The sequence below is a fragment of the Balaenoptera borealis genome (genome assembly GCF_965194805.1).
Source record: "Balaenoptera borealis genome assembly, chromosome: 2".
Classification (NCBI taxonomy): Eukaryota; Metazoa; Chordata; class Mammalia; order Artiodactyla; family Balaenopteridae; genus Balaenoptera; species Balaenoptera borealis.
The window spans coordinates 59,650,879-59,678,264 of record NC_138867.1 but is presented as its reverse complement, the minus strand read 5'-3'; the positions used below and the strand labels follow the sequence as shown (position 1 = coordinate 59,678,264).

The window sequence follows — 27,386 nt, the reverse complement described above, 5'->3', positions numbered from 1 at the left end:
TAGTCTCCTTCCGATCTTGTTTTCCATTCAGCAACCCTCATTCTTTTCAAGATATAAATAAGATCATGCTACACCCATGATTAAAAGCTTCCAACAACTAACTTTCCACTGATTTTGGAATAAAATGTCTCTCTCTCTCTTTTTTTTTTAAACCACGATCTACAAAGATCTGGTCCCTGCCCACCCATAGCAGCCTCCTCTGCCTCCTGTCACCCTGCCTTCCTTCTTTCACTGAACATGCCAAGCCCATTCCAGATGCAGGGGCTATGTACTCACATTCTGTCTACCCAGGAATGGTCCTCCCCCAGATCTCCAAACAGCTGGCTTCTCATATGTCAATTTTCACCTCAAAATATAATCTCAGAGCAGTCTTTCCTGACCTCTCTACAGCAAAGCCTTCCCCTCATCCAATCCCATTATCTTATTTTCTTGTGACTTTCTGAAATAACCTTGTTTCTTTGTGTATTGTCTATCTTCCCCAACTAGAAGTTTTTATGAAAGCATTACTGTTTCCTTAGTTGGCACCAACAATAGTGCACACAGTAGGTAGATGCTTAATGAATATTTGATGAATAAATGAGTAAGAGATTCATTCCATCAGTGGACTCCACTTCAGACAACCTCTATGCCCTCCTTAAGACCTCAGTCTCTTCAACCGTGAAATAGATACAATAGATTTGATCATTTCTAAATTCTCTTCCATAGGTAGCGTTCTGAGATTCTAAGGCAGAACTTGGCATATGTTTTCTGCAAACATTTCTGCAGACAGTAAATATTTTAGGCTTTGTGGGCCGTACAGTCTCTGTTGCAACTATTCATCTTTGCCACTGTAGCAAGAAAGCAGCCATAGACAATATGAAACAAGCGGGGCTGTGGCTGTGTTCCAATAAAACTACAGCCTAAAAACAGGCGGTGGGAGGTGGGACGCATTTAGTCCGTGGTCTGTAATTTACCAACCCATGTGCTGAATGACAGCATTCCCTGCCACTCTCGGGTGGTGACTCTTTTACTTCCCAAACCCTCTGTCCCTATTGTCACTTCCAGACTATTGGCCCCATTTCCTCCCTAAACCTGTTTTTCCCTTGAAGTTCATGCCACCAGATTACACCACTCATTGGTCCTCCTGGTTGCCATTCATCTACAGACTCCTCAAACGACATGGCACCTGGTGCAAGTTCTCTCACCTCCCACAGTGCTACTCTTGTCAGAATTCTCTGTAATTTCAATTCTGTGAACACAGTCCTTCCAGTACCCTGGCCTATCATCTCCCTAACTTTTTCCCCTTCAGTGAGCTTGTCCTCCACACTCCTTTAGCCACCAACTCCCACGGTTATGCCCTAGACTTTGTTATTTTCCACACAGCACCCAGAGGGTTCCTTTTAAAACACAAATCAAGTCACTCCTCTACTCAAAACTCTGTACTGCTTCCCATCTCACTCAGAATGAAGTTCTGAGTGCTTACCTTGATCTGGTCCATGTAATCTGAGCCCTAGGTAACTCTGACTCATCTCCTGCCACTCTCCACCCCTACGTCACTCTACCAGCACTGACCTCCTTGTTGTTCCTCAAACAAGCCTGGCACTCACCTGCCTCAGGACCTTTGCACCTGCTGTTCTCGACATCTGGAACATTCTTTCCCCAGATATCTACTTGGCTTTCTCACTTACTTCTTGTCTGCTCACATATCACTATATCAAAGAGGCCTTCCCTGGTCATCCTATCAAAAATAGAAACTTCCCAGCCCTATCACTCTCTATATTCCACTTACCCTTATTTTTCTTCATAGCATTTGAACCAAACTGACATTTTTTTAAAATATATGTTGCTGTTTCTGGAATAAGTAAGGACTCTCTGTTTCTGGAGAGTAAGGATTTTGTCTTATTCTGCTGTGTCCTCAGCACCAAGCCCGTAGCACATGGCACATCGTAGCTGCCCAATAAACATTTTATGAATTTGTTGAACCAAATCCTTTTGGAAGCAACTTACCTTCTTTCAGTGCTGCTGCTAATAATGAGGCTGCCTGGGGAGGCTCTCCGGGGTCTGGTTTAATGAGGAGGTGGGGCTCTAGATGGACATCCTCAAATCCACTCAGTTCTCCAAGTTCAGCATAGATATGCAGCTTCTCTTCCAAATATGTGCAAATTTGTTGGTCTTGGTTACTGAGTATTTCTAAGAAATAGTTTTTACCATCGAAAGTTATCACATGAGTACAACTAATGAAAATCCAAGCTCTAAGATAAAGATGTTGCTAGTTAGCAAGCAGTACATTGAACAGTTCAAGTACAAGTTATTCATTGGGTGGGACAAACCTAGGTTGAAATCCTAACTATTCTACTTGGTGACTGTAGCTTCCAGCAGATGATTAACATCTCTGAGCTTCCTTTGTCTTTTCTGTAAATTTGCTGTACTCAATAAATGTTCATTTCCTTTCCCATTCCCCTAATTCCAGAAAACCTTGCAAAGCCGATCTTTGTTTATTCAGGCTGTTTTCTATTAAGACAAAACATGAAGGTCAGGAATGAAAATTGAGATGGCACTGTCCACGATGAGCGCTTCCCACAAGGGAAAACAATGCAAGGCCTGGAACTGCTCGGCCTTCAGCCAGTCCTGGTCAAAACCAAACATACCGGTTTATATTTTCGTTTCTCAACATCCAATGTCTTTAACCATCTTCGCATGCATCATCTTCCTCTAATTTCAACATGTCACAGAATTCTTAGAGCTTAAAGGGACCTTAACCAGAAGCGAATTCAGGGGTTCTCAGTCTGCCTCAGAATCACCGAGGGAGAGTTTAAAATACTGATGTCTACAGCCCATTGCCTTCAGATTCTGGGTGAACTGATTGAGGGTGAGGCCCAGGCATCAGAATTTTTAAAGACCTCCCCAAGTGATTCTAAGGCCCAGCCAGAGACGAAAATCACTGAGCTCATCTAATTTCCTTACTTCACAGATCTGGAAACTGAGGACAAGAGCTATTGTGTTCCTTGTCCAAAGTCATACAACCGTGACCTAACAGTGTGAGATCTAAAATCAAAACACTAGACAACAGCTCCACTGCCCATCTGCACCATACTATCCACAACTGCTGTTATGTTACATGCAGAATTTTTTAAATATAGTTTTAATCACTAAGGAGGGAGGGAGTCATTTTATTTGAGCACCTTTAGTGCCAGTGTGTAGATAGATAGATAGATAGATAGATAGATAGATAGATAGATAGATAGATATGCATGTATGTACGTATTTTTTTGGGAGTGGTCGGGGTGGGCCTCCAGTGCACAGAACTAATCATTTAGTCATACGTTCCCATTCATGACACCTGGGCTTGCCCAACCTCCAAGGAGAACCGCACGACCCGGGAACGAGAGGCGCCTGCACTATACCTTGACATTGCTGAATTTTGGCCACTCTGGCTTCAGCTTTCCGCCTCTCTTCGTCAGACTCACTTGTCCTTCCCCCTTCTTCTTCTGGGCAACTTTAAAAGACAATAGTCAAGAGAGACAACTGAAACCAAATCCAAGTATCTTTAGGTCCATTAGAAAGACATGGGAACTTGGCATTAGAATTATTCGGAGAAGAAAAATTCAGCATAAAGAGAATTCATCATGCCCCCTGGCCAAGAGACTTGGTTTTCTTGAGTATATAATGGACCTTGCATAATATAACATAGCTCTCAAAGTCAGCAGTTTAGGATGACTCAAATATTCCAACAAACACCCACATCCACAAACATACACTCATACATGCACGCAATACCAATGCCACCAGTAGGTACAACTCAAATCATAATTGTTGCTTTCTACTGCATTTGGACACTTCCATTCTTAATGAGGGTAGAGAGACTGGAGGGGATGGTGGTAGGGTGCCAGGTTGGGTGGGGCGCAGTGGAGGAGGAGGAATTTTATACAACATCATTCAAGATCTAACTAATCAAGTTACCATTAAGAATGATCACCCTCACACCCTTGTTTATAAAAACTGTCTTTGCACAAGTAATGAGGAGTAAGTTGATGTAGCACACTTAGATCCACCAATGTAAAAACGTTTATTGAATGATTCTTCAGAATTAGGGACAAAGAGAAACACAGACATGGTCCCTGCCCTCAAGGAGCTTCCAATCTAATAACCAAACATATATACATAAAAAAGATAATAGCTGCAAGGCCGAAGATGACAAGCACCAAATAAATGCTTTGAGAGCAGGCGTTAAGGAATTTCAGGTAAGGAAGAGACCAGTGGAACTGAAGAGGTCTTCACGAAGGAGGTGAGCCGTGAGCTGCACCAAGATGGGCAGGATTCACACAGGCAGAGGGAGACAGGGCGTTACAGGCAGGAAGGCATGGAGAAAAAAGGTGCAGATGAGGGGCTACTGCAGGCCGGAGGAGGGGGCGGGGAGCAGACCCTTCTGGCTGAGGCTAAGTTTTCATGCAGGGGAGACACAGTTAGAATATTTTCCCCAATGGAACAAGTCCATTGCCTCAATAATGGACAGAAGGAAATGTTACCTTTCTACTGCCTGTTGGATCCGCCTCATCCAGGTATTCCGTTCCTCCTTGGAGTTGGTATGAATTTCATACATCTCAGGACCAGCAGATGAAGCACTGATCAGAAACATTCCTCTCTCCTCATTTGCAACTTCCCTAGCAATGAGCTTCTGAAGGGAAATAACTGATGGCTTCTGATCCTACAGAAAATAGGATGAGGTGCAGATGAAACAGTGTCCTATTTAAAGCAAGCGTCTCACAAAACACAGTAGCTAAGGAAAGCAACAGTATTAGGCAAATCTTATTTCACTTCAATCTTTTCTCTTCCACAGAAGAGCTGTGGAAGTTCATGAGATTTCCAATGAAAAGGGTATATGCTGAAGAGAGGATGGAAAAAGAGGATACAAGAGAATGTTTGCCCTTAAGAACTGGTGGTTTAAAAGGATATCTTCTAAAAAGACAGAACAATCAGAGCAGTAAGAAAAAAATATCAAAACTGCTGTAGTCAGGGATGGAGAGATTTTTCTAGAAGGGCATGGTATAGGAAACAGTGTATCAAATATTACAAAGAGATTAAGAGGGTTGGAAGACCTACAGAGTCCACTGGATTTTGCAGGTAACAGCAACACTGTTTTAACAAGCTGATGGGTACAGAACCCCAAGTACCAAAGAGTAAACTGTAAATATGAAAGGTAAGACTGGGGAGGCAAGGGCTTCCCTGGTGGCACAGTGGTTAGGAATCCACCTGCCAATGCAGCGGACACGGGTTTTGAGTCCTGGTGCAGGAAGATCCCACATGCTGCAGAGCAACTAAGCCCGTCCGCCACAACTACTGAGCCTGCACTCCAGAGCCCGCGAGCCACAACTCCTGAAGCCCGGGCGCCTACAGCCCATGCTCTGCAACAAGGGAAGCCACCGCAATGAGAAGCCTGCGCACCGCAACGAAGAGCAGCCCCCACTCGCCGCAACTGGGGAAAGCCCGCGTGCAGCAACAAAGACCCAACCCAGACAAAAATAAATAAATTAGATAAATAAATTAAAAAAGAAAAAACGGGGAGGCAAGACCTCAGATTCCCCAGAACCAATGTCTACTGCTATTGTAGTACTGAGCACAATAGCCTCACTGCAACCTGCAAATGCCTCTTGTTCCCACCAACCAGGTGAGCCCTTGGTGGGCAGGAATGGATCTAATCCATCTTCATATGCCTAACCCATTGTTTTGAATAAAGTAGGCAACTCAATAAATGTCAGTAGAACTATATTTGGCATAATTCCATCAGAGAGAAATAGTAACAAAGTCTAAAATTTGGCGTTGAAGCCATGATTAAATCACCTTTTCTATCAACATTTACTATGATCCTTCAATGCTCCATTCTAAGCACTGGGGATTCAAAGATGAATAAGACACTGATAATACTAATTTGGGTAGGTAGCTATGGTTGAAAATGATGGCCAAAAGAATGTCGGCAGGATGAACAGTTTGGGGGCTAAATATGAAGAATCTTCTTTGGTTTGTGGCTTCTACCACTGTTTACAGAGTTGGTTGCAGCGTGTGGTTTTGCTTCTTGGACTCTTGGACTGAGCGACGCCTTTATCCAGAACACACTGCTCCATCCCTCTCTGCTGACTCCTTGGTGCTGACAGGTCGGCTTTCCCAGCATCACCCAGCTTTACCACATCTGAAGTTGTGTGCAAGGGTATGACCAGAGGACCTCGTCATTCTATCTTCATCCAATTCTTAAGAGTAGCAAATACAAAAAAGCAAGCCATGATGGGACAGACCACTGGTCTACCCAGTCCTGCTCCCTGCCTCTGCTCGTGGAAGTAAAAGCCACTTTGTGGCAGAGCTTTTGGAACACTGCCCATTCTAATTAGGGAGAGCCCCTGAGCACTGTTAACATCCCTTACTCGAATATGGATCTACTATCTAAGACCTTATCTGCTTTCCTTCTTGCAAAGCACATTTTTAGCTTCCTCAGCTTACAAAGTCAGTAGCCTCTGTACATAAAGAGGCAGAGTAGGTTTGAATACACACACACACACAAACATATGTATATGTAACTATTTGAACTAGTTGTTTAGTGTTGCAGGAGAGGACGTGGTGGTGTCAGATATTTTAAAAATGAAAAATAGGTCAGTGGGCGGAACATAGCATTAATTAAACCACCACAGACCAGGAGGCATCAGGGACACGACCATGATTATTCGTACTAATCACACATGGACACTAGAGATGATCAAGAATTCAAATTAAATCTCTAGGAATCGAGGTAACCTGTCTACTTTGGAGACAGATGTTAAAAACTAGTGATGCAAAGGCCTAACTCTGCCTGCAGAGAGCTTTTCTTTGTGCCACAGCACTTTGACAAAAGATTTTTAAAAATAATTGCCAGCCTTTAAAAACTGAGCATTTCACTATTTTTAAAACTCTAGATTTCTGGGTTTTGGGAGAAAGCAGAAGATTGGCAATCCTGGGCCCATAGCTTCATTTTAAAACACAGGTGGGGGCGTCCCTGGTGGTGCAGTGGTTGAGAATCTGCCTGCTAATGCAGGGGACACGGGTTCAAGTCCTGGTCTGGGAAGATCCCACATGCCGCGGAGCAACTAGGCCCGTGCGCCACAACTACTGAGCCTGTGCATCTGGAGCCTGTGTTCCGCAACAAGAGAGGCCACGATAGTGAAGAGGCCCGTGCACCGCGATGAAGAGTGGCCCCCGCTTGCCGCAACTAGAGAAAGCCCTTGCACAGAAACGAAGACCCAACACAGCCAAAAATAAATATAAAAATAAATAAATTAATTAAAAAAATAAATAAAACACAGGAGACAGCTGAGCCATCCCTGCCCTCTTTGAAACAGGGCATGAATTCACCAGTTCACTGTGGTCCCTACCACTCTCTATCAGCTCCTTGATAGCAAGAGTCCGGTCCAGTTTACTCATTTACATTTCCTGCCCAATCCCTGTAGACACTAGAGTTGACAACCTCTGCCCAAGGGAAAGAGGAAAAGGAACTGCTACATTCAGCCTCATTGTTACACCATATCCATTGGTGATTCCAGAAAGTGGATGATTTTATTAGTGAATCATTCCATTCAGGATTCCACTGTGATAACAAGATCTTAAGGTCGCTTCATATTGAACTTGCACTTGCACATCTACACATTCACTTTGTGTTTTTTTTATTGTTCATTCATTTTGAAACTACCTTCTTTGATATTCAAGAGGTCCTCCTAGACTTAGTATTCCAGGATTTAGTGAACACATGTACTTTTTCCTACTCATTTTTAGAGTTGGTCCTACTCCCATTTCCAGAGTCCTCTTTAAAAAACAACAAAATTCTCTTGTAAGGAAGCTATTCCAAGCTCTGGCTACTTTCAGCTGCTCATCTTCTTGGCCATTTTCAAATTCGTCATGTCTTCTGCAACATGTAGCAAGTTAAGAATTTACTAAAGAAAAGCTTCAAACAGCACAAGGAGCAGAGCATCTCACCTATGGTCATCAGCATGAAGATAACTTTCTAAAATACTATGGCGAGTACTAGGAAATCCAGATATTTGTATACTCCTAGCTAACGCATGAATTCTCTCATGCTGTTAACTACAAAGTATGATACTTGGGTTTGTGTCCACTAAATGTACATGATGCAACTAAAAAGCATAGGATTGAACAGTAGTGTGCATTGACTCTCAGAATAATGCTTTCTCTTTTGCTCCCTGACATTGACAAGGGCTTGACTGGCCTTTATGAAGGCAGCAATGTGGCAGACTAACATCGTCAGGAAACAGTATCAGCACCATCTAACTACTGTCCATAGCCAAACACATTATACCAAGAGGACCTAAGTTGTGGCTGCCTCCATTCTGACATTTGGTGGATTGCATTCCTAGTGTCCCACTTAATGGCAAATGTGCTCAAAGTGTGGCACCGATAACTCTTCAAGAGATTAGATAAGAGGGGAGGGCAGACAGCAGAAGCAAGAAGAACTACAATCCTGCAGCCTGTGGAACAAAAGCCACATTCACAGTAAGATAGACAAGATGAAAAGGCAGAGGGCTATGTACCAGATGAAGGAACAAGATAAAACCCCAGAAAAACAACTAAATGAAGTGGAGATAGGCAACCTTCCAGAAAAAGAACTCATAATAATGATAGCGAAGATGATACAGTACCTCAGAAAAAGAATGGAGGTAAAGATCGAGAAGATGCAAGAAATGTTTAACAAAGACCTAGAAGAATTAAAGAACAAACACCTTGAAGAATTAAAGAACAAACAAACAGAGATGAACAATACAATAACTGAAATGAAAAATACACTAGAAGGAATCAGTAGCAGAATAACTGAGGCAGAAGAACGGATAAGTGACCTGGAAGACAGAATGGTAGAATTCACTGCCGCAGAACAGAATAAAGAAAAAAGGAATAAAAAGAAACGAAGACAGCCTAAGAGACCTCTGGGACAACATTAAATGCAACAACATTTGCATTAAAGGGGTCCCAGAAGGAGAAGAGAGAGAGAAAGGACTCGAGAAAATATTTGAAGAGGTTATAGTCAAAAACTTCCCTAACATGGGAAAGGAAATAGCCACCCAAGTCCAGGAAGTGCACAGAGTCCCATACAGGATAAACCCAAGGAGAAACACGCTGAGACACATAGTAATCAAACTGACAAAGACAAAGAAAAATTATTGAAAGCAACAAGGGAAAAATGAAAAATAACATAGAAGGGAACTCCCATAAGGTTAACAGCTGATTTCTCAGCAGAAACTCTACAAGCCAGAAGGGAGTGGCATGATATATTTAAAGTGATGAAAGGGAAGAAACTACAACCAAGATTACTCTACCCAGCAAGGATCTCATTCAGATTCGATGGAGAAATCAAAAGCTTTACAGCAAAAGCTAAGAGAATTCAGCACCACCAAACCAGCTCTACAACAAATGCGGAAGGAACTTCTCTAAGTGGGAAACACAAGAGAAGAAAAGGACCTAAAAAAACAAACCCATAACAATTAAGAAAATGGTAATAGGAGCAGAAGCAAGAAAAACTACAATCCTGCAGCCTGTGGACCAAAAACCACAGTTACAGAAAGATAGACAAGATGAAAAGGCAGAGGGCTATGTACCAGATGAAGGAACAAGAAAAAAACCCAGAAAAACAACTAAATGAAGTGGAGATAGGCAACCTTCCAGAAAAAGAATTCAGAATAATGATAGTGAAGATGATCCAGGACCTCGGAATAAGAATGGAGGCAAAGATTGAGAAGATGCAAGAAATGATTAACAAAGACCTAGAAGAATTAAAGAACAAACAAACAGAGATGACCAATACAATAACTGAAATGAAAACTACACTAGAAGGAATCAATAGCAGAATAACTGAGGCAGAAGAACGGATAAGTGACCTGGAAGACAGAATGGTGGAATTCACTGCTGCGGAACAGACTAAAGAAAAAAGAATGAAAAGAAATGAAGACAGCTTAAGAGACCTCTGGGACAACATTAAACGCAACAATATTCGCATTATAGGGGTCCCAGAAGGTGAAGAGAGAGAGAAAGGACCAGAGAAAATATTTGAAGAGATTATAGTCGAAAACTTCCCTAACATGGGAAAGGAAATAGCCACCCAAGTCCAGGAAGCACAGAGAGTCCCATACAGGATAAACCCAAGGAGAAACACGCCGAGACACATAGTAATCAAAGTGGCAAAAATTAAACACAAAGAAAAATTATTGAAAGCAGCAAGGGAAAAATGACAAATAACATACAAGGGAACTCCCATAAGGTTAACAGCTGATTTCTCAGCAGAAACTCTGCAAGCCAGAAGGGAGTGGCATGATATACTTAAAGTGATGAAAGGGAAGAACCTACAACCAAGATTACTCTACCCGGCAAGGATCTCATTCAGATTTGATGGAGAAATCAAAAGCTTTACAGACAAGCAAAAGCTAAGAGAATTCAGCACCACCAAACCAGCTCTACAACAAATGCTAAAGGAACTTCTCTAAGTGGGAAACACAAGAGAAGTAAAGGACCTACAAAAACAAACCCAAAACAATTAAGAAAATGGTCATAGGAACATACATATCGATAATTACCTTAAACGTGAATCGATTAAATGCCCCAACCAAAAGACATAGACTGGCTGAATGGATACAAAAACAAGACCCATATATATGCTGTCTACAAGAGACCCACTTTAGACCTAGGGACACATACAGACTGAAAGTGAGGGGATGGAAAAAGACATTCCATGCAAATGGAAATCAAAAGAAAGCTGGAGTAGCTATACTCATATCAGATAAAATAGACTTTAAAATAAAGAATGTTACAAGAGACAAGGAAGGACAATACATAATGATCAAGGGATCAATCCAAGAAGAAGATATAACAATTATAAATATATATGCACCCAACATAGGAGCACCTCAATACATAAGGCAACTGCTAACAGCTATAAAAGAGGAAATCGACAGTAACACAATCATAGTGGGGGACTTTAACACCTCACTTACACCAATGGACAGATCATCCAAAATGAAAATGAATAAGGAAACAGAAGCTTTAAATGACACAATAGACCAGATAGATTTAATTGATATATATAGGACATTCCATCCAAAAACAGCAGATTACACGTTCTTCTCAAGTGCGCACGGAACATTCTCCAGGATAGATCACATCTTGGGTCACAAATCAAGCCTCAGTAAATTTAAGAAAATTGAAATCATATCAAGCATCTTTTCTGACCACAACGCTATGAGATTAGAAATGAATGACAGGGAAAAAAACGTAAAAAAGACAAACACATGGAGGCTAAACAATACGTTACTAAATAACCAAGAGATCACTGAAGAAATCAAAGAGGAAATCAAAAAATACCTAGAGACAAATGACAATGAAAACACGACGACCCAAAACCTATGGGATGCAGCAAAAGCAGTTCTAAGAGGGAAGTTTATAGCTATACAAGCCTACCTAAAGAAACAAGAAAAATCTCAAATAAACAATCTAACCTTACACCTAAAGAAACTAGAGAAAGAAGAACAAACAAAACCCAAAGTTAGCAGAAGGAAAGAAATCATAAAGATCAGAGCAGAAATAAATGAAATAGAAACAAAGAAAACAATAGCAAAGATCAATACAACTAAAAGTTGGTTCTTTGAGAAGATAAACAAAATTGATAAGCCATTAGCCAGACTCATCAAGAAAAAGAGGGAGAGGACTCAAATCAATAAAATCAGAAATGAAAAAGGAGAAGTTACAACAGACACTGCAGAAATACAAAGCATCCTAAGAGACTACTACAAGCAACTTCATGCCAATAAAATGGACAACCTGGAAGAAATGGACAAATTTTTAGAAAGGTATAACCTTCCAAGACTGAACCAGGAAGAAACAGAAAATATGAACAGACCAATCACAAGTAATGAAATTGAAACTGTGATTAAAAATCTTCCAACAAACAAAAGTCCAGGACCAGATGGCTTCACAGGTGAATTCTATCAAACATTTAGAGAAGAGCTAACACCTATCCTTCTCAAACTCTTCCAAAAAATTGCAGAGGAAGGAACACTCCCAAACTCATTCTATGAGGCCACCATCACCCTGATACCAAAACCAGACAAAGACACTACAAAAAAAGAAAATTACAGACCAATATCACTGATGAATATAGATGCAAAAATCCTCAACAAAATACTAGCAAACAGAATCCAACAACACATTAAAAGGATCATACACCACGATCAAGTGGGATTTATCCCAGGGATGCAAGGATTCTTCAATATACGCAAATCAATCAATGTGATACACCATATTAACAAACTGAAGAATAAAAACCATATGATCATCTCAATAGATGCAGAAAAAGCTTTCGACAAAATTCAACACCGATTTATGATAAAAACTCTCCAGAAAGTGGGCATAGAGGGAACCTACCTCAACATAATAAAGGCCATATATGACAAACCCACAGCAAACATCATTCTCAATGGTGAAAAACTGAAAGCATTTCCTCTAAGATCAGGAACGAGACAAGGATGTCCACTCTCACCACTATTATTCAACATAGTTCTGGAAGTCCTAGCCACGGCAATCAGAGAAGAAAAAGAAATAAAAGGAATACAAATTGAAAAAGAAGAAGTAAAGCTGTCACTGTTTGCAGATGACATGATACTATACATAGAGAATCCTAAAACTGCCACCAGAAAACTGCTAGAGCTAATTAATGAATATGGTAAAGTTGCAGGATACAACATTAATGCACAGAAATCTCTTGCATTCCTATACACTAATGATGAAAAATCTGAAAGAGAAATTATGGAAACACTCCCATTTACCATTGCAACAAAAAGAATAAAATACCTAGGAATAAACCTACCTAGGGAGACAATAGACCTGTATGCAGAAAACTATAAGACACTGATGAAAGAAATTAAAGATGATACCAACAGGTGGAGAGATATACCATGTTCTTGGATTGGAAGAATCAACATTGTGAAAATGAGTACACTACCCAAAGCAATCTACAGATTCAATGCAATCCCTATCAAATTACCAATGGCATTTTTTACGGAGCTAGAACAAATCATCTTAAAATTTGTATGGAGACACAAAAGACCCCGAATAGCCAAAGCAGTCTTGAGGCAAAAAAATGGAGCTGGAGGAATCAGACTCCTTGACTTCAGACTATGCTACAAAGCTACAGTAATGAAGACAACATGGTACTGCCACAAAAACAGAAATATACATTAATGGAACAGGCTAGAAAGCCCAGAGATAAACCCATGCACCTATGGTCAACTAATCTATGACAAAGGAGGCAAGGATATACAATGGAGAAAAGACAGTCTCTTCAATAAGTGGTGCTGGGAAAACTGGACAGCTACATGTAAAAGAATGAAATTAAAACACTCCCTAACACCATACACAAAAATAAACTCAAAATGGATTACAGACCTAAATGTAAGACCGGATACTATAAAACTCTTAGAGGAAAACATAGGAGGAACACTCTTTGACATAAATCACAGGAAGATCTTTTTTGATCCACCCCCTAGAGTAATGGAAATAAAAACAAAAATAAACAAATGGGACCTAATGAAACGTAAAAGCTTTTGCGAAGCAAAGGAAACTACAAACAAGATGAAAAGACAACCCTCAGAATGGGAGAAAATATTTGCAAATGAATCAACGGACAAAGGATTAATCTCCAAAATATACAAACAGCTCATGCAGCTCAATATTAAAAAAACAAACAATCCAATCAAAAAATGGGCAGAAGACCTAAACAGACATTTCTCCAAAGAAGACATACAGATGGCCAAGAAGCACATGAAAATCTGCTCAACATCACGAATTATTAGAGAAATGCAAATCAAAACTACAATGAGGTATCACCTCACACCAGTTAGAATGGGCATCATCAGAAAATCTACAAACAACAAATGCTGGAGAGGGTGTGGAGAAAAGGGAACCCTCTTGCACTGTTGGTGGGAATGTAAATTGATACAGCCACTGTGGAGAACAGTATGGAGGTTCCTTAAAAGACTAAAAATAGAACTACCCTATGACCCAGCAATCCCACTACTGGGCATATACCCTGAGAAAACCATAATTCAAAAAGACACATGCACCCCAATGTTCATTGCAGCACTACTTACAATAGCCAGGTCATGGAAGCAACCTAAATGCCCATCAACAGATGAATGAATAAAGAAGATGTGGTACATACATACAATGGAATATTACTCAGCCATAAAAAGGAACGAAATTGGGTCATTTGTAGAGATGTGGATGGATCTAGAGACTGTCATACAGAGTGAAGTAAGTCAGAAAGAGAAAAACAAATATTGTATATTAATGCATATATGTGGAACCTAGAAAAATGGTACAGATGAACCGGTTTGCAGGACAGAAATAGAGACACAGATGTAGAGAACAAATGTATAGACACCAAGGGGGGGGAACGTGGCACTGGGGGGGTGGGCGGTGTGATGAATTGGGAGATTGGGATTGACATATATACACTAATATGTATAAAATGGATGACTAATAAGAACCTGCTGTATAAAAAAATAAACAAAATTCAAAAATTCAAAAAAAAAAACGGTATATAAGGCCCCCCCCCAAAAAAAAGAGATCAGGTAAGAGGAACAGATTCATATTTCAGGTCATATTTTAAGCTGAACATCACAACTTGATCTGAATCCATCTGCACATTGTCCTAGAAAACAAGATAGCTGTCTTTTTGCTGTGTCGAATTTTTGATCCATCAGCAGGTCACCCGGCCTTATACCACCCAAGAAGCAGGATTTGCTTTTCTTTCCGGTCTTAGTTTTTGAAGAAACCTTTGTTTCTATAAAAATGTGGTGTGAATTTGTTTTCTCTTCCAGCATGGCCCTCACCATCCAACCGGGCAAACAAAATGCTCCCTCCTTCCTGCTTATTTTCTCTGTGTTCCTTCAGAGCATCCAAGATAACAGAAGAAACAGGTTGTTGGACACATCAGTAGGTTGTCATGAAAGTTGCAATATATACAGTTCAAATGGATCAGGGCCATGGAACTAGTTTAAGGCCTCTTGTTATCCTCTGGTGTAGCTCTGTGAAATAATCTCTGACCTTTATACAACTTGGCATCACTGTGTCGATGAGAGGCAATGTGCTGAACAGGGCGAAGAAGCCCTGGGCCAACCTGACAAGATGGAGAGGCAGCCGAGACACTGCTCCAGCCTTTTCCTCCCCGGAATCCATCACTGAGCAGGCATGCTTCTTTGTTTCCTCTGAACGGCATAACATAAACTTCCCTAAGCTTTGAATTTGCCAAAACCAGTTGGAATAGAGGATATCTGCTAATGGTGCCCAAATATCCTATCAGTCAATGGATGATAAACACTAACATTGTAGAGAAGCACCATTATACCGCCCACATTGGTACTGCATCTTAGATTCTTTCCTATAACAGGGCCTGATGCTCCATGATGCTGACAAGGGGTTGACTCATGACACCTTCCATCTTTAAGCGAGTCACTGTGGACAAGATGCTGTGTAAGAAATGCTATAAAGTACTGGTTTTACTGCTAGTCTGAGTCTCTGTGCTGGCAATGAGATTACAATAACACACTACAAAGATAAGTGTTACATGAACAACCTTAGTATTAGTAGCCATTATGGGAGAATTAAGAAAGAATCGTGGGCTTCCCTGGTGGCACAGTGGTTAAGAATCCGCCTGCCAATGCAGGGGACACGGGTTCGAGCCCTGGTCTGGGAAGATCCCACATGCCGCGGAGCAACTGGGCCCGTGAGCCACAACTACTGAGCCTGCGCGTCTGGAGCCTGTGCTCCGCAACAAGAGAGGCCGCGATAGTGAGAGGCCCACGCACCTCGATGAAGAGTGGCCCCCACTTGCCACAACTAGAGAAAGCCCTCGCACAGAAACAAAGACCCAACACAGCCATAAATAAATAAATAAATAAATAAATAAATAAATAAATAAATAAATAAATTTAAAAAAAAAAAAAAAGAAAGAAAGAATCGTCTTTACACTTTAGATACCAGGATGGTGTTCTCGTGTCTGGCAGAAGGAGCATCGTAACAGTTATGAATGGAGTTGGCAACTGGTACAGCAGGCACTGTCCAATGGGGATAGAGAGAGTGAGGTGCCAGAAGTGACTTGTTATTCCCAGCATTAACATTTGAGGTGCTGGGAGGTCAGGACTGGGGCGGGGGAGGGGGTTTCTGGAGGAAAGACCAAGATAGCCAGACAGCAGACGGTCCCCTTGTGGGGTTTAGGGCAGTGCCTATTCACCAACCAGTATCAAAGTACTTCAATATTTTCACAACTGGTTAAATTGCTGCATCAGCTGACTACCAGTCCTGGTTGTGATAAATCAATGCATATCATGCTTGGTAAACCCAACTGGATCCTTGCTACTGAACACTGTAATCGTTAATAATGGGAATATACCACAGGCATGATCTTGCCAATGACCATTTAATTTCACTAGGAATTTCAGGCATTTTTCAAGGAGATGTGGGATTAAACCAATTAAAATATTCATCACACGGCCATATACTTACAACAGCTGCAAAGATGTACTTCTGGTCTTTTTCTTGTAAAAAGAGCAGCACATCAGTTAGAAGCAGAGCTAGGATATCTTCAAAGGAAAAATATTACTAGTATTAATAAAGCAAACCACAATTCAAATGCCTTTATTAAAATTCTAATTTCATGTTTAAATAATTTAAATAAACATACTAAAAATAAATACTTTTAGTCTAATTATAAAACCTTTATTAAAATGCCTGTATTATGATAGCTAAAGATATATTTTATAGATAACTTAGTAGGTAAGCTGTGTTTCAGTGCAAGCTTGTGTGTGTCACTGTTGGTACAGCTAAATCTCCAGCAAAATTTAATATTGTAGCCTTCCAAATGGAAGAAAAATATTCAATAAAAAACAAGGTTCTAATAGAATGGAGCAAGCCCTTACCTTTACGGCAAAAAAGTGCTTAATTAAAAATGTTCATGGGCAGCTTCTGCCTTGAATTACTATATATACTAATCTGCTATTTTGTTCCATCTGGATCTGAGGGAAGTCTGAGGTCCTACACCTCCCTTACATACTGTTCACAAGAACCCACCTTCACTATACCACTAACATTCTAACACAAAGTTACCCAGCTGTTCATTCCACAAAACAGATAAAGAGCAAATGACTTGGAGCAACAGGATCTACAGACTGCGGTTAATATTCTAAGTATGGTTCATGTTTAGTTGCAACATTGCAAGTTGCAGATCAATAAGTTCTTTGGTCATTTGTTGCAAGCACTACCAAAACTTGATAATCCTTCAGTGGGTAACAACCTTGGAGTACATGGAATTTAACCACCTCTTCCTCTCATTGCTTACCTAAGGAAGATACTAAGACATATCAGAAACAAGAAGGTTGGTCCAGTGGTGCTTAACCCTGACTGCAGACTCACCTGGGTGCTTTGAGCATCCCTATGCCTGGGCTTCACCCCCAGACCAATAAAATCAGAACCTCTAGGAGGAGACTTGAGCATCAGTAAAATTTTTAAACTCCAGAGGCCATTCTAGGGTTTTAAATCCAGTGGCCAGTGTTGACAAAGCCTCGGACAAGGTGCTAGCTACAGAATCATTTCTTAAGGATCAGAATAAACTATTTTAGACTCTAACCAGATTAACAGGCAGGTTAATGCCTGATAGCAAACAGCACACCAATGTCAACGTGTATATTTATGCGTTACTATGTATATTTATGCATTATTATCATTCAGTCCCAAAGATGATGTTTAGAGTTCATTTTTCCCCTCAATGGTCTGAGCCCCTGGCTGGCTTGGCACACAACAGATTCTGAGTGTGTAGGCACATTTTCCAGAATAATATTTCCATGCCAACAATTAGCAGAATTCTCAGGTCCTTTGATTCAAACATTGCAAACTTGAAAACCCATGCAATACATAGGAAGCCTTTTGCTTGCGGCAGCAAACTTCCCCCTAAGGTTTGTAGCGTGGGCCACCTCTGCCTATGGAAGTTTTCATCTTGATCCTACAGGGATCTTTCCACTGACCTAGGGTTTGTGTGTGGGCCTGCATCGCTGAACCATTTTTCTTTGGAAAATCTGTCCTCTGTTAAATGAATAATGTGCGTGAACAACAGGGAGAAATTGGTCTGTTAGAGCCACGGTACCTTTGAAACGACCCGTAGCGGTTTTCCAGTAAACAAGGCCATCGTATAACAGGGTCCTTTCTTTACTCATCAGTGCCTGTTTCCTAAACACGTGGCCATTTTTAAGCTTGGTATATGTTTTGTTTTCAATCTTATTTAGGATCTCAAGCCATTTTTGTTTTTTCTCATATTCGCTGACTTTTAAATCCACAGCTGCAATCATGTCTTTAATTAAGCAAAGAGCTTTGCATAAGTCTTTCTGTTCTTCAGTGCTCTCTGCATAGGAAAAAGAAAGAACAGACACCATGAAATAAGCCAGAGTGCTAATAAGGAAGAGACTTTTTCTTTAGTTTTAAATAAAGTTAAATACATCATCCAAAAAGCAAAAATCCCAGAGCAAAAATATTGGATTAACTTCAAATATTCTACCATCACTCCGCACCACTCCTCCCCAAGAGGATGGTTAAAATGTGTCATTAAGAAGATTTACTTATCAGATGCTTCAGCAGAAACACTGTGACAGTATGATGTCTGAATTCTAGAGACTGGTCTGACCTTCCTTCCTAGAGCAGTGAATGTGTCATATCCCAAGTTAGGCCTTCCTTCCACCTTCCCAGACACAGGTAATTAAGCAAACCCCACACCTAGCTTCTTAGAACTTAACTGAGCTACAAGCCCAAGCTGGAGTCCTTTCCCAGAAGGGAGCTGCAGGGTGACTTGAATAGACCTCGGACTCATTTGCTTTCCTAGATCCCTCTCTCTCTAAAAAAATAACATTTAAAATTATAACTTACAACTGCATTAGCATAAAGATAAATATATTAATAATATATATTAAAACATTTTTTCAACCTAAAAAAAATGGGACCAAGGCACTGTGCAGAGTAGGTAACTCAGCCATGCTCATGCCAACAGAGTAGACGATCATCGAATCCAGCTGTTACTCTGAAATACTGGCCAAATCTCTTATCTCTAGATTATCTTAAGAAAAACTTCTGGAGAAGTTTCTGCAACAGCCTCCTGGAGCTCCAGATGAAACCAAATTTAGCTATTTTCTATATCTGATTTAAAAAAAGCTAATTGATGTTTATTGAGGTGAATGGAACGGAAAGGGAAAGTTTCAGGAGGTCAGAAAATGCTAGAAGGAGAGGAGAAAGAAAAACAACAGAGAAAATAAAAGATACTCTAAGAGCCTAGAGCAGCAGAAATAAACACACAGAAATAGCAGTGAAATGGAATAAGAACAAGTCCTCCAAAGGGTCTAAACTTTCCAGGCTCTAAATGCCTCAAATAGGTACATGAGGGCTTTGTGAGAAAACCAAGGAATAGATTGTGACACCAGTCATTAACAAGGAAGATTTTCTCATTGTCCATGAAAAGAATATACTTCATTTACTTCACTACTTTACTATACCTGCCACCCACCTAAGCAGCACTCCCCACCATGAGAAAAAAAAAAAAGGAGTCTTCTTTATAAAGAGCATATTTTAAATATAGGAAAGTTGAGTAGAGGAAATCAAAGTTGAATTACAAAGTGACTTAAAGTAAGGCCAAGAAAAGGCTCCGAGTCTTCTGACCTTCAGGAATAAATTACTGTCTTTTAACCGCTTGCAACTCAAAGTGCAGCAGCATTGGCCCCACCCGGGGGTCTTGTTAGGAATGCTTACCTTGGGTTCTACCCCAGATCTATTGAATCGGAGTCTGCATGTAAATGAGATCCCCAGGTGAGGGGTACTCCTAATGAAATTCCAAAAGCACTGCCATAAAGAGTCACATGAACCAATGTTCCCAGAAAATGGAGAGGTTGGAGAAGTCTGACCTAACTAAGGAAGCAGTGTCCGTTCAGCCACTATGACGTCTACGCCTGCAGAGCCGTAAGTCACACTTCTCATTTCCGACACATAGTAGGCAATCACTGTCATGCATCCTACCTGGAATCTGGCATGGGATGATTCTTGGAGGAGCCCTAGCTGGCCTAACACAGCCCGACAGATGTTAGTCTTTGAGTATTGTGTTAAACTTAAGAAAGAGAATATAACCATAATATAAACTAAAAGTCTTAATTTTGTTTTCATTCTTTAACTGAGAACAAAATTATGAGGCTTTTCTCTTTCTACTGTGCTTCTATTTTCTTTTATGTTAAATTATAGGAAGCAATACAAATGGGACACACGGAATGGATGCTACCATTCCTGCCTGAACTTAGGTCCTAATGTGACTAAAAAAAAAATGGAAAGACCAAATCATGCATTTCTATTCACCGAGACCCCTTCCAAAAAAAGGATGTTAAAAGTTGACTTTTTAGAGTGGGAATTTAAGATCTCATTACCACTTTCACGATCTCCAAGTCAGTTGGTCATAATAAAGATAATAAAAACAGCTCCCACTTATCAAGCACCTTGTTTATACCAGGCTGTGTATTGGGCACTTTCTGAGACAATCTCACTTAATCCTCACAACAATTCCATAAGATAAAGATTAGTATTCTCATTTGGTAGTGGAGAGAACTGAGGCTCATTTCATTACCTTGCCCAACTAATGAGAGGCAGAGCCAAGTATCTGCAACGGCCATGCAAGTTTACGCAAGGCCAAACCAAAGCCCTTGTTAACAGAAGACACTACCACCCTAATAATTTACTCACGATCAATAACCTAGCTTGAGGAACGGCACTTTTATCTGTCCATTCATTGCACTGTTATATTTATTTATTGATAACCTATTCTGCACTAGGTATTGAATCTAGACCCCTCAAGGAGCTTACAGGCCAGCCATGTGCATTAACAGGTTCTTAAAGGACATCCAGATGTTAGTCCTTGAACTTGATGAATTGACAGGGTCAAAAATAGCTCCTTCATAAATCATTCTCAATCTAATAAATCACTGCTGGGAAGGTAATAGGAAGATGAAGAAGAAGAGGTATTAAGGTCTGGATATGGGGGAAATATAGATGGGAAGGGTAGGGTCAAAGTATGAGGAAGTCTACTTGCTTTGGGCTGCTTGGAGGAATTCAGACTATTGGCCAAGTCACATTAAGAAAGATAAATTTTCAAAATGGATCCAAATCCTAAGGCTTCACAGTTTTTCCATAATGAAAAATCTTTATGAATCAGGCACCCACAAGCATTTATAGCTGTTTACAACACCTCAGCTATGTTTAAAACTAATGAAAGAGGCAAATGTTTATCCCAGAAGTCATCACTCACCCTTTGTGTACTGCAATATCCTTTCCACCAAGACAGGGTATTTTGTGATGCGCTGAGTGACCAGCAGAATGCATTCTGGAATTCCTCGGCGTCGAGCCAAAAGATTACTATTTCGGAGCTTAAAATATATATATATATGTATATATTTTTTAATTTTAATATACACAAGCACTACCTGTATTTTCTTTTTAGGTAGGAATTTAATAATACAAAGAATCTGCAACAGTATAATTCTATTCAGACATAACAGGTTGCATCATTAATTAAAACTTGATATATTGTCATTAAATTGTATACTTTGAAATTAATTTCAATAACCCAACTCTCCAAGATTAAGAAGTTTCAAGTTACACTGATGTACTTAGAGTTAATTCCAAAAATGAGCAGGTTTTAAGACTTATAAGTGCTAAGATTCATGAATAGCAGAAGTTTTGAAAAATACTCAGAAATCAAAGTTACACTTTGAACACGAGTTTGCAATTAACTGTTCGTTTTTCTAACAGGGTTTCCTCTACATTTGTTATTATTCATCATAGCATTTAAGTTTCCTCTAATCCGGGCAACTTTTTTCTAAATATCTCAAAGCCTTATTTTCAAGTTCTCAATACACATGTATGTTTTAAAAAAAAAAGGAGGGGAATCCAGTAGCATTCTTAAAATGGTAGATAAAAAATTAGAATCTATGAAACTCTAAAGGACAAATTTCTTCAATAAGTAAGTAGGACACCAAAAAAATGGGATGGGAAGCATTCAATGTAAAGGCGATTTAAAAGACATAACCCCCCATGGATAATATATAAACTTTGGTCAGATCCTGATCCAATTTTATGAGCTAATGAGGGAAATTTGATTACTGGTCAGCTGTTTGAAGATATTAAAGAATTATTGTGTATTTAAGTGTAATAATGCCACTGTAAGTTTTTAAAGATATACTGTTCAGCGATACAAGTTATATATGAAATGATGTGCATCACAGACCTGCTTCAAATTAATCCAGTGGGGGTGGGGTGGGTTTTTTATTTTTACTGTGGTTCTTCTGATTTATAACTTGTCAGGGCATGAAAAGCTTCACAGGATATTACAAAGGTGCTCAGAAGTATGGAGAACATGGCTTCGCAAATATAAATACAAAAGTAAATGATTCGGGAGAAATATTTTACTAACACAGAAAAAGAGGCTTTCTATCTTTGCCACAAACCTATCACTTCCTTCTTCCCTGAAAAACAGTACCTAGATGTGAAACTTGGTTAGATCATCTAAAAAACAAGCATGAACTTCATGCTGGCTTACCATTTTGTAACAGAGTTTTAAAATACTTGCCTTAATAAAATTCTGAAACTTTTTATTCTGCTGGAGTTCTTTAAAGAGGCTAACAGCCTCCTTGTGATGGCTACAGAATTCCCCATATATTTTCTTCATTTTATTTGCATTTTCTTCTGAAAACTGAGAAGAAAAACATTTCAGTGATGGTTTATAAATTTAGTCAGTTCTAAACACTAAACAGAACATGCAATTTTCACATATTTCAGTACATTCTTTGCAAATAAAGAATAAACATCCAGGAATTTCTGACTGCAATCACTTCTCTTCTCCAGGTACTTTTTAAATTAAAGTAAGAGGAAGTAGTCAAGAGGTAAGAGGAAGACATCAACCTAATGTGATTATATTATATTGAACTAACTCACTTATCAATAGCCCAATGAAAAACATTTGATATCTTCTATTTTTGTGTGTTTATACAACTTTATAATTTCAATTTATAGTTTTAATACTTTTATAGATTGAAGGGTATGGGGCACATTTGGGGATCCTCAGGAAGGTTGACATTTACATTGGGTAACTGATCATGTCCATGAACTCAGTCCTCATTGGGAATTTAATTTTTGTCATCACAAATGGATCAATAGGCAGGTTATCATTAGCCAAGATGACAGAGAAAGATGAGTAACCAAAAGGCCAATTTATTAACTGATGGACACAAGTAGAGATGTGGGCTGGATATTTCAATAACCTTGACCTGCAGAAAAATCTCTGTAGAAAAATCTACATGGGAACAACTTAGAATCATAAGGTGGTATGGAGAGAATCAGCTGAATAATTTGAATGCCAATGTTTCAGACTCTGATGACCCTATGTATACATGTGGGTGTTGAAGATCATTGTAAGAGAAACCAGAACACATCTACACCTCCTTAGAAAGTACTTAAAATGTACATCCCTATCTCTGGTCTTTTCAACTTTGCTCACAGTTTTATCTATGCTTGAGGCCAATACCTCTTACGATATGATCCTTAAGCCACCAACAATAATATATAGGTATAAATTTAACAAAACATACACAGACCTTGTGTGCTGAAAACTACACAATGTTAATGAAAGAAATCAAGTAAGATTTAAATAAATATACCATGTTCATAGATTGGAAGACTCAACATAGTAAAGATGTCAATTCTCCCCAAATTAATGTACAAGTTTAATGCAATTCTTATCAAATCCCAGCAAGTGTTTGTACATATAGACAAGATTATTCTAGAATTTATATCAAAAGGTAAAGGAACTAGAATAGATAAAAACAATTTTGGAAAAGAAGAATAAAGTAAAAGAACTCAGTCTAGTCAATTTCAAGATTTATTCTATAACTACTGCAATTATGACTATGGAAGGATACACATAGATCAATGGAACAAAACAGGAACCCAAAATGCCCAAAAGATTTTGACAGAAGGCAAAAGCAATTTATTGGAGGAAGGATAGCCCTTTCAACAAATGATACTGGAGCAGCTGAACATCCACAGGTCAAAAAAAAATAATAATAACCTTGATCAAAGTCTCATATTTTATACAAAAAGTAACTCCAAATGGATCACAGACCTAAATATAAAACATAAAACTATAAAGCTTTTAGAAAAAAAAAATAGGAGAAAATCTTTGGGATCTCAGGCTAGACAACGAGGTCTTAGACTTGACATCAAAAGCATGATCCTTAAAATATGAGGGAGTCCGGGAAAAAGTTTGGCCTGCGTAAGAGGCAAGAGACCATTGTTTCAAGGTGTGTGAGGAGAGGGGATTCAGAGCACCGCTTAAATGAGCTTCAGGGATGGGCGCAAGCTGCGGCTATCAGCATGGACACCAGAGACGGGCATGAAACGCTAAGGCTGCTGCTGCAGCCACCAAGAAGCCTGTGTGCAAGCACAGGTCATTATCCACACCTCCCCTTCTAGGAGCCTGTGCAGCCCGCCACTGCCAGGGTCCCATGATCCAGGGACAACTTCCCCGGGAGAACACATGGCGCGCCTCAGGTTGTTGCAACAACATGTTGACCTCTGCCGCCGCAGGCTCGCCCGGCATTCCGTACCCCTCCCTCCCCAAGGCCTGAATGAGCTAGAGCCCCCAAAGCAGCTGCTCCTTTAATCCCAGCCTGTCTGAGCGAAGAACAGATGCCCTCAGGCGATCTACATGCAGAGGCGGGGCCAAATCCAAAGCTGAACCCCAGGAGATGTGCAAACAAAGAAGAGAAAGGGAAATTTCTCCCAGCAGCCTCAGGAGCAGTGGATTAAATCTCCACACTCAACTTGATGTACCCTCATCTGTGGAATACCTGAATAGACAACAAATCATCCCAAAATTGAGGCGGTGGACTTTGGGAGCAACTGTAGACATGGGGTTTGCTGTATGGGACTGACTAGATTCTGATTTTTATGTTTATCTTAGTATAGTTTTTAGTGCTTGTTATCACTGGTGGATTTGTTTATTGGTTTGGTTGCTCTCTTTTTTTTAAATTATTTTAAAAATTTTTTTATTTTAATAATATTTTTCTAATTTTTTATTTTAATAACTTTTTTTTTCTTTATTTCGTTTTTTCCTCCCTTTTCTTCTGAACCGTGTGGCTGACAGGGTCTTGGTGCTCCGGCTGGATGTCAGGCCTGACCTCTGAGGTGGGAGAGCTGAGTTCAGGACACTGGACCACCAGAGACCTCCCGGCCCCACGTAATATCAATCGGCGAGAGCTCTCCCAGAGATCTCTGTCTCAATGCTAAGACCCAGCTCCACTCAATGACCAGCAAGCTACAGTGCTGGACACCCCATGCCAAACAACTAGCAAGACAGGAACACAACCCCACCCATTAGCAGAGAGGTTGCCTAAAATCATAATAAGTTCACAGACACCCCAAAACACAACACCAGATACGGTCCTGTCCACCAGAAAGACAAGATCCAGTCTCACCCACCAGAACACAGGCACCAGTCCCCTCCACCAGGAAGCCTACACAACCCACTGAACCAACCTTAGCCACTGGGGGCAGAAACCAAAAGCAATGGGAACTACGAAACTGCAGCCTGCAAAAATGAGACCCCCAAAAAGAAAGTTAAGCAAAATAAGAAGACAGAGAAATACGTAGCAGATGAAGGAGCAAAGTAAAACCTCACCAGACCAAACAAATGAAGAGGAAATAGGCAGTCTACCTGAAAAAGAATTCAGAGTAATGATAGTAAAGATGATCCAAAATCTTGGAAATAGAATGGAGAAAATACAAGAAACGATTAACAAGGACCTAGAAGAACTAAAGAGCAAACAAACAATGATGAACAACAAAATAAATGAAATTAAAAATTCTCTTGAAGGAATCAATAGCAGAATAACTGAGGCAGAAGAACGGATAAGTGACCTGCAAGATAAAATAGTGGAAATAAGTACCGCAGAGCAGAATAAAGAAAAAAGAATGAAAAGAATTAAGGACAGTCTCAGAGACCTCTGGGACAACATCAAAGGCACCAACATTCGAATTATAGGGGTCCCAGAAGAAGACGAGAAAAAGAAAGGGACTGAGAAAATATTTGAAGAGATTATAGTTGAAAACTTCCCTAACATGGGAAAGGAAATAGTCAATCAAGTCCAGGAAGCGCAGAGAGTCCCATACAGGATAAATCCAAGGAGAAACACGCCGAGAGACATATTAATCAAACTATCAAAAATTAAATACAAAGAAAAAATATTAAAAGCAGCAAGGGAAAAGCAACAAATAACGTACAAGGGAATCCCCATAAGGTTAACAGCTGATCTTTCAGCAGAAACTCTGCAAGCCAGAAGGGAGTGGTAGGACATATTAAAAGTGATTAAAGGGAAAAACCTACAACCAAGATTACCCAGCAAGGATCTCATTCAGATTTGACGGAGAAATTAAAACCTTTACAGACAAGCAAAAGCTAAGAGAATTCAGCACCACCAAACCAGCTTTACAACAAATGCTAAAGGAATTTCTCTAGGCAGGAAACACAGGGAAGGAAAAGACCTACAATAGCAGACTCCAAATAATTAAGAAAATGGTAATAGGAACATACATTTTGATAACTACCTTAAATGTAAATGGATTAAATGCTCCAACCAAAAGACACAGACTGGCTGAATGGATACAAAAACAAGGCCCGTATATATGCTGTCTACAAGAGACCCACTTCAGACCTAGGGACACATACAGACTGAAAGTGAGGGGATGGAAAAAGATATTCCATGCGAATGGAAATCAAAAAAAGGCTGGAGTAGCAATTCTCATATCAGACAAAATAGACTTTAAAATAAAGACTATTACAAGAGACAAAAAAGTACACTACATAATGATCAAGGGATCAATCCAAGAAGAAGATAAAACAATTGTAAATATTTATGCACCCACCATAGGAGCACCTCAATACATAAGGCAAATACTAACAGCCATAAAAGGGGAAATTGACAGTAACACAATAATAGTAGGGGACTTTAACACCCCATTTGCACCAATGGACAGATCATCCAAAATGAAAATAAATAAGGAAACACAAGCTTTAAATGACACATTAAACAAGATGGACATAATTGATATTTAAGGACATTCCATCCAAAAACAACAGAATACACTTTCTTCTCAAGTGCTCATGGAACATTCTCCAAGATAGATCATATCTTGGGTCACAAATCAAGCCTTGGTAAATTTAAGAAAATTGAAATCATATCAAGTATCTTTTCCAACCACAACGC

The 27,386-nt window shown here is 39.8% G+C and overlaps 1 protein-coding gene and 1 long non-coding RNA gene across 15 annotated transcripts in view; one reads left to right on the top strand and one right to left on the bottom strand.

The window, feature by feature from the left end:
* ARHGEF28 (Rho guanine nucleotide exchange factor 28) overlaps window positions 1–27,386 on the bottom strand; it is a 313,009-nt gene that overhangs the window by 44,415 nt on the left and 241,208 nt on the right. For all 14 annotated transcript variants that reach the window (XM_082374857.1, XM_082374858.1, XM_082374854.1 and 11 more), the window contains 7 exons: window positions 22,694–22,816; window positions 21,374–21,491; window positions 18,191–18,445; window positions 16,558–16,634; window positions 4,506–4,684; window positions 3,384–3,475; window positions 1,987–2,169 (listed from right to left, as the gene is read on the bottom strand). In XM_082374857.1, the coding sequence (XP_082230983.1) occupies window positions 1,987–2,169; window positions 3,384–3,475; window positions 4,506–4,684; window positions 16,558–16,634; window positions 18,191–18,445; window positions 21,374–21,491; window positions 22,694–22,816 (1,027 nt within the window). The remainder of the gene's footprint in view (window positions 1–1,986; window positions 2,170–3,383; window positions 3,476–4,505; window positions 4,685–16,557; window positions 16,635–18,190; window positions 18,446–21,373; window positions 21,492–22,693; window positions 22,817–27,386) is intronic.
* The window catches only part of LOC309622636, a 205,353-nt gene continuing 180,143 nt past the window's right edge, over window positions 2,177–27,386 (top strand). The window contains exon 1 of the long non-coding RNA XR_014241051.1: window positions 2,177–3,236. This is a non-coding gene — a long non-coding RNA (uncharacterized lncRNA). The remainder of the gene's footprint in view (window positions 3,237–27,386) is intronic.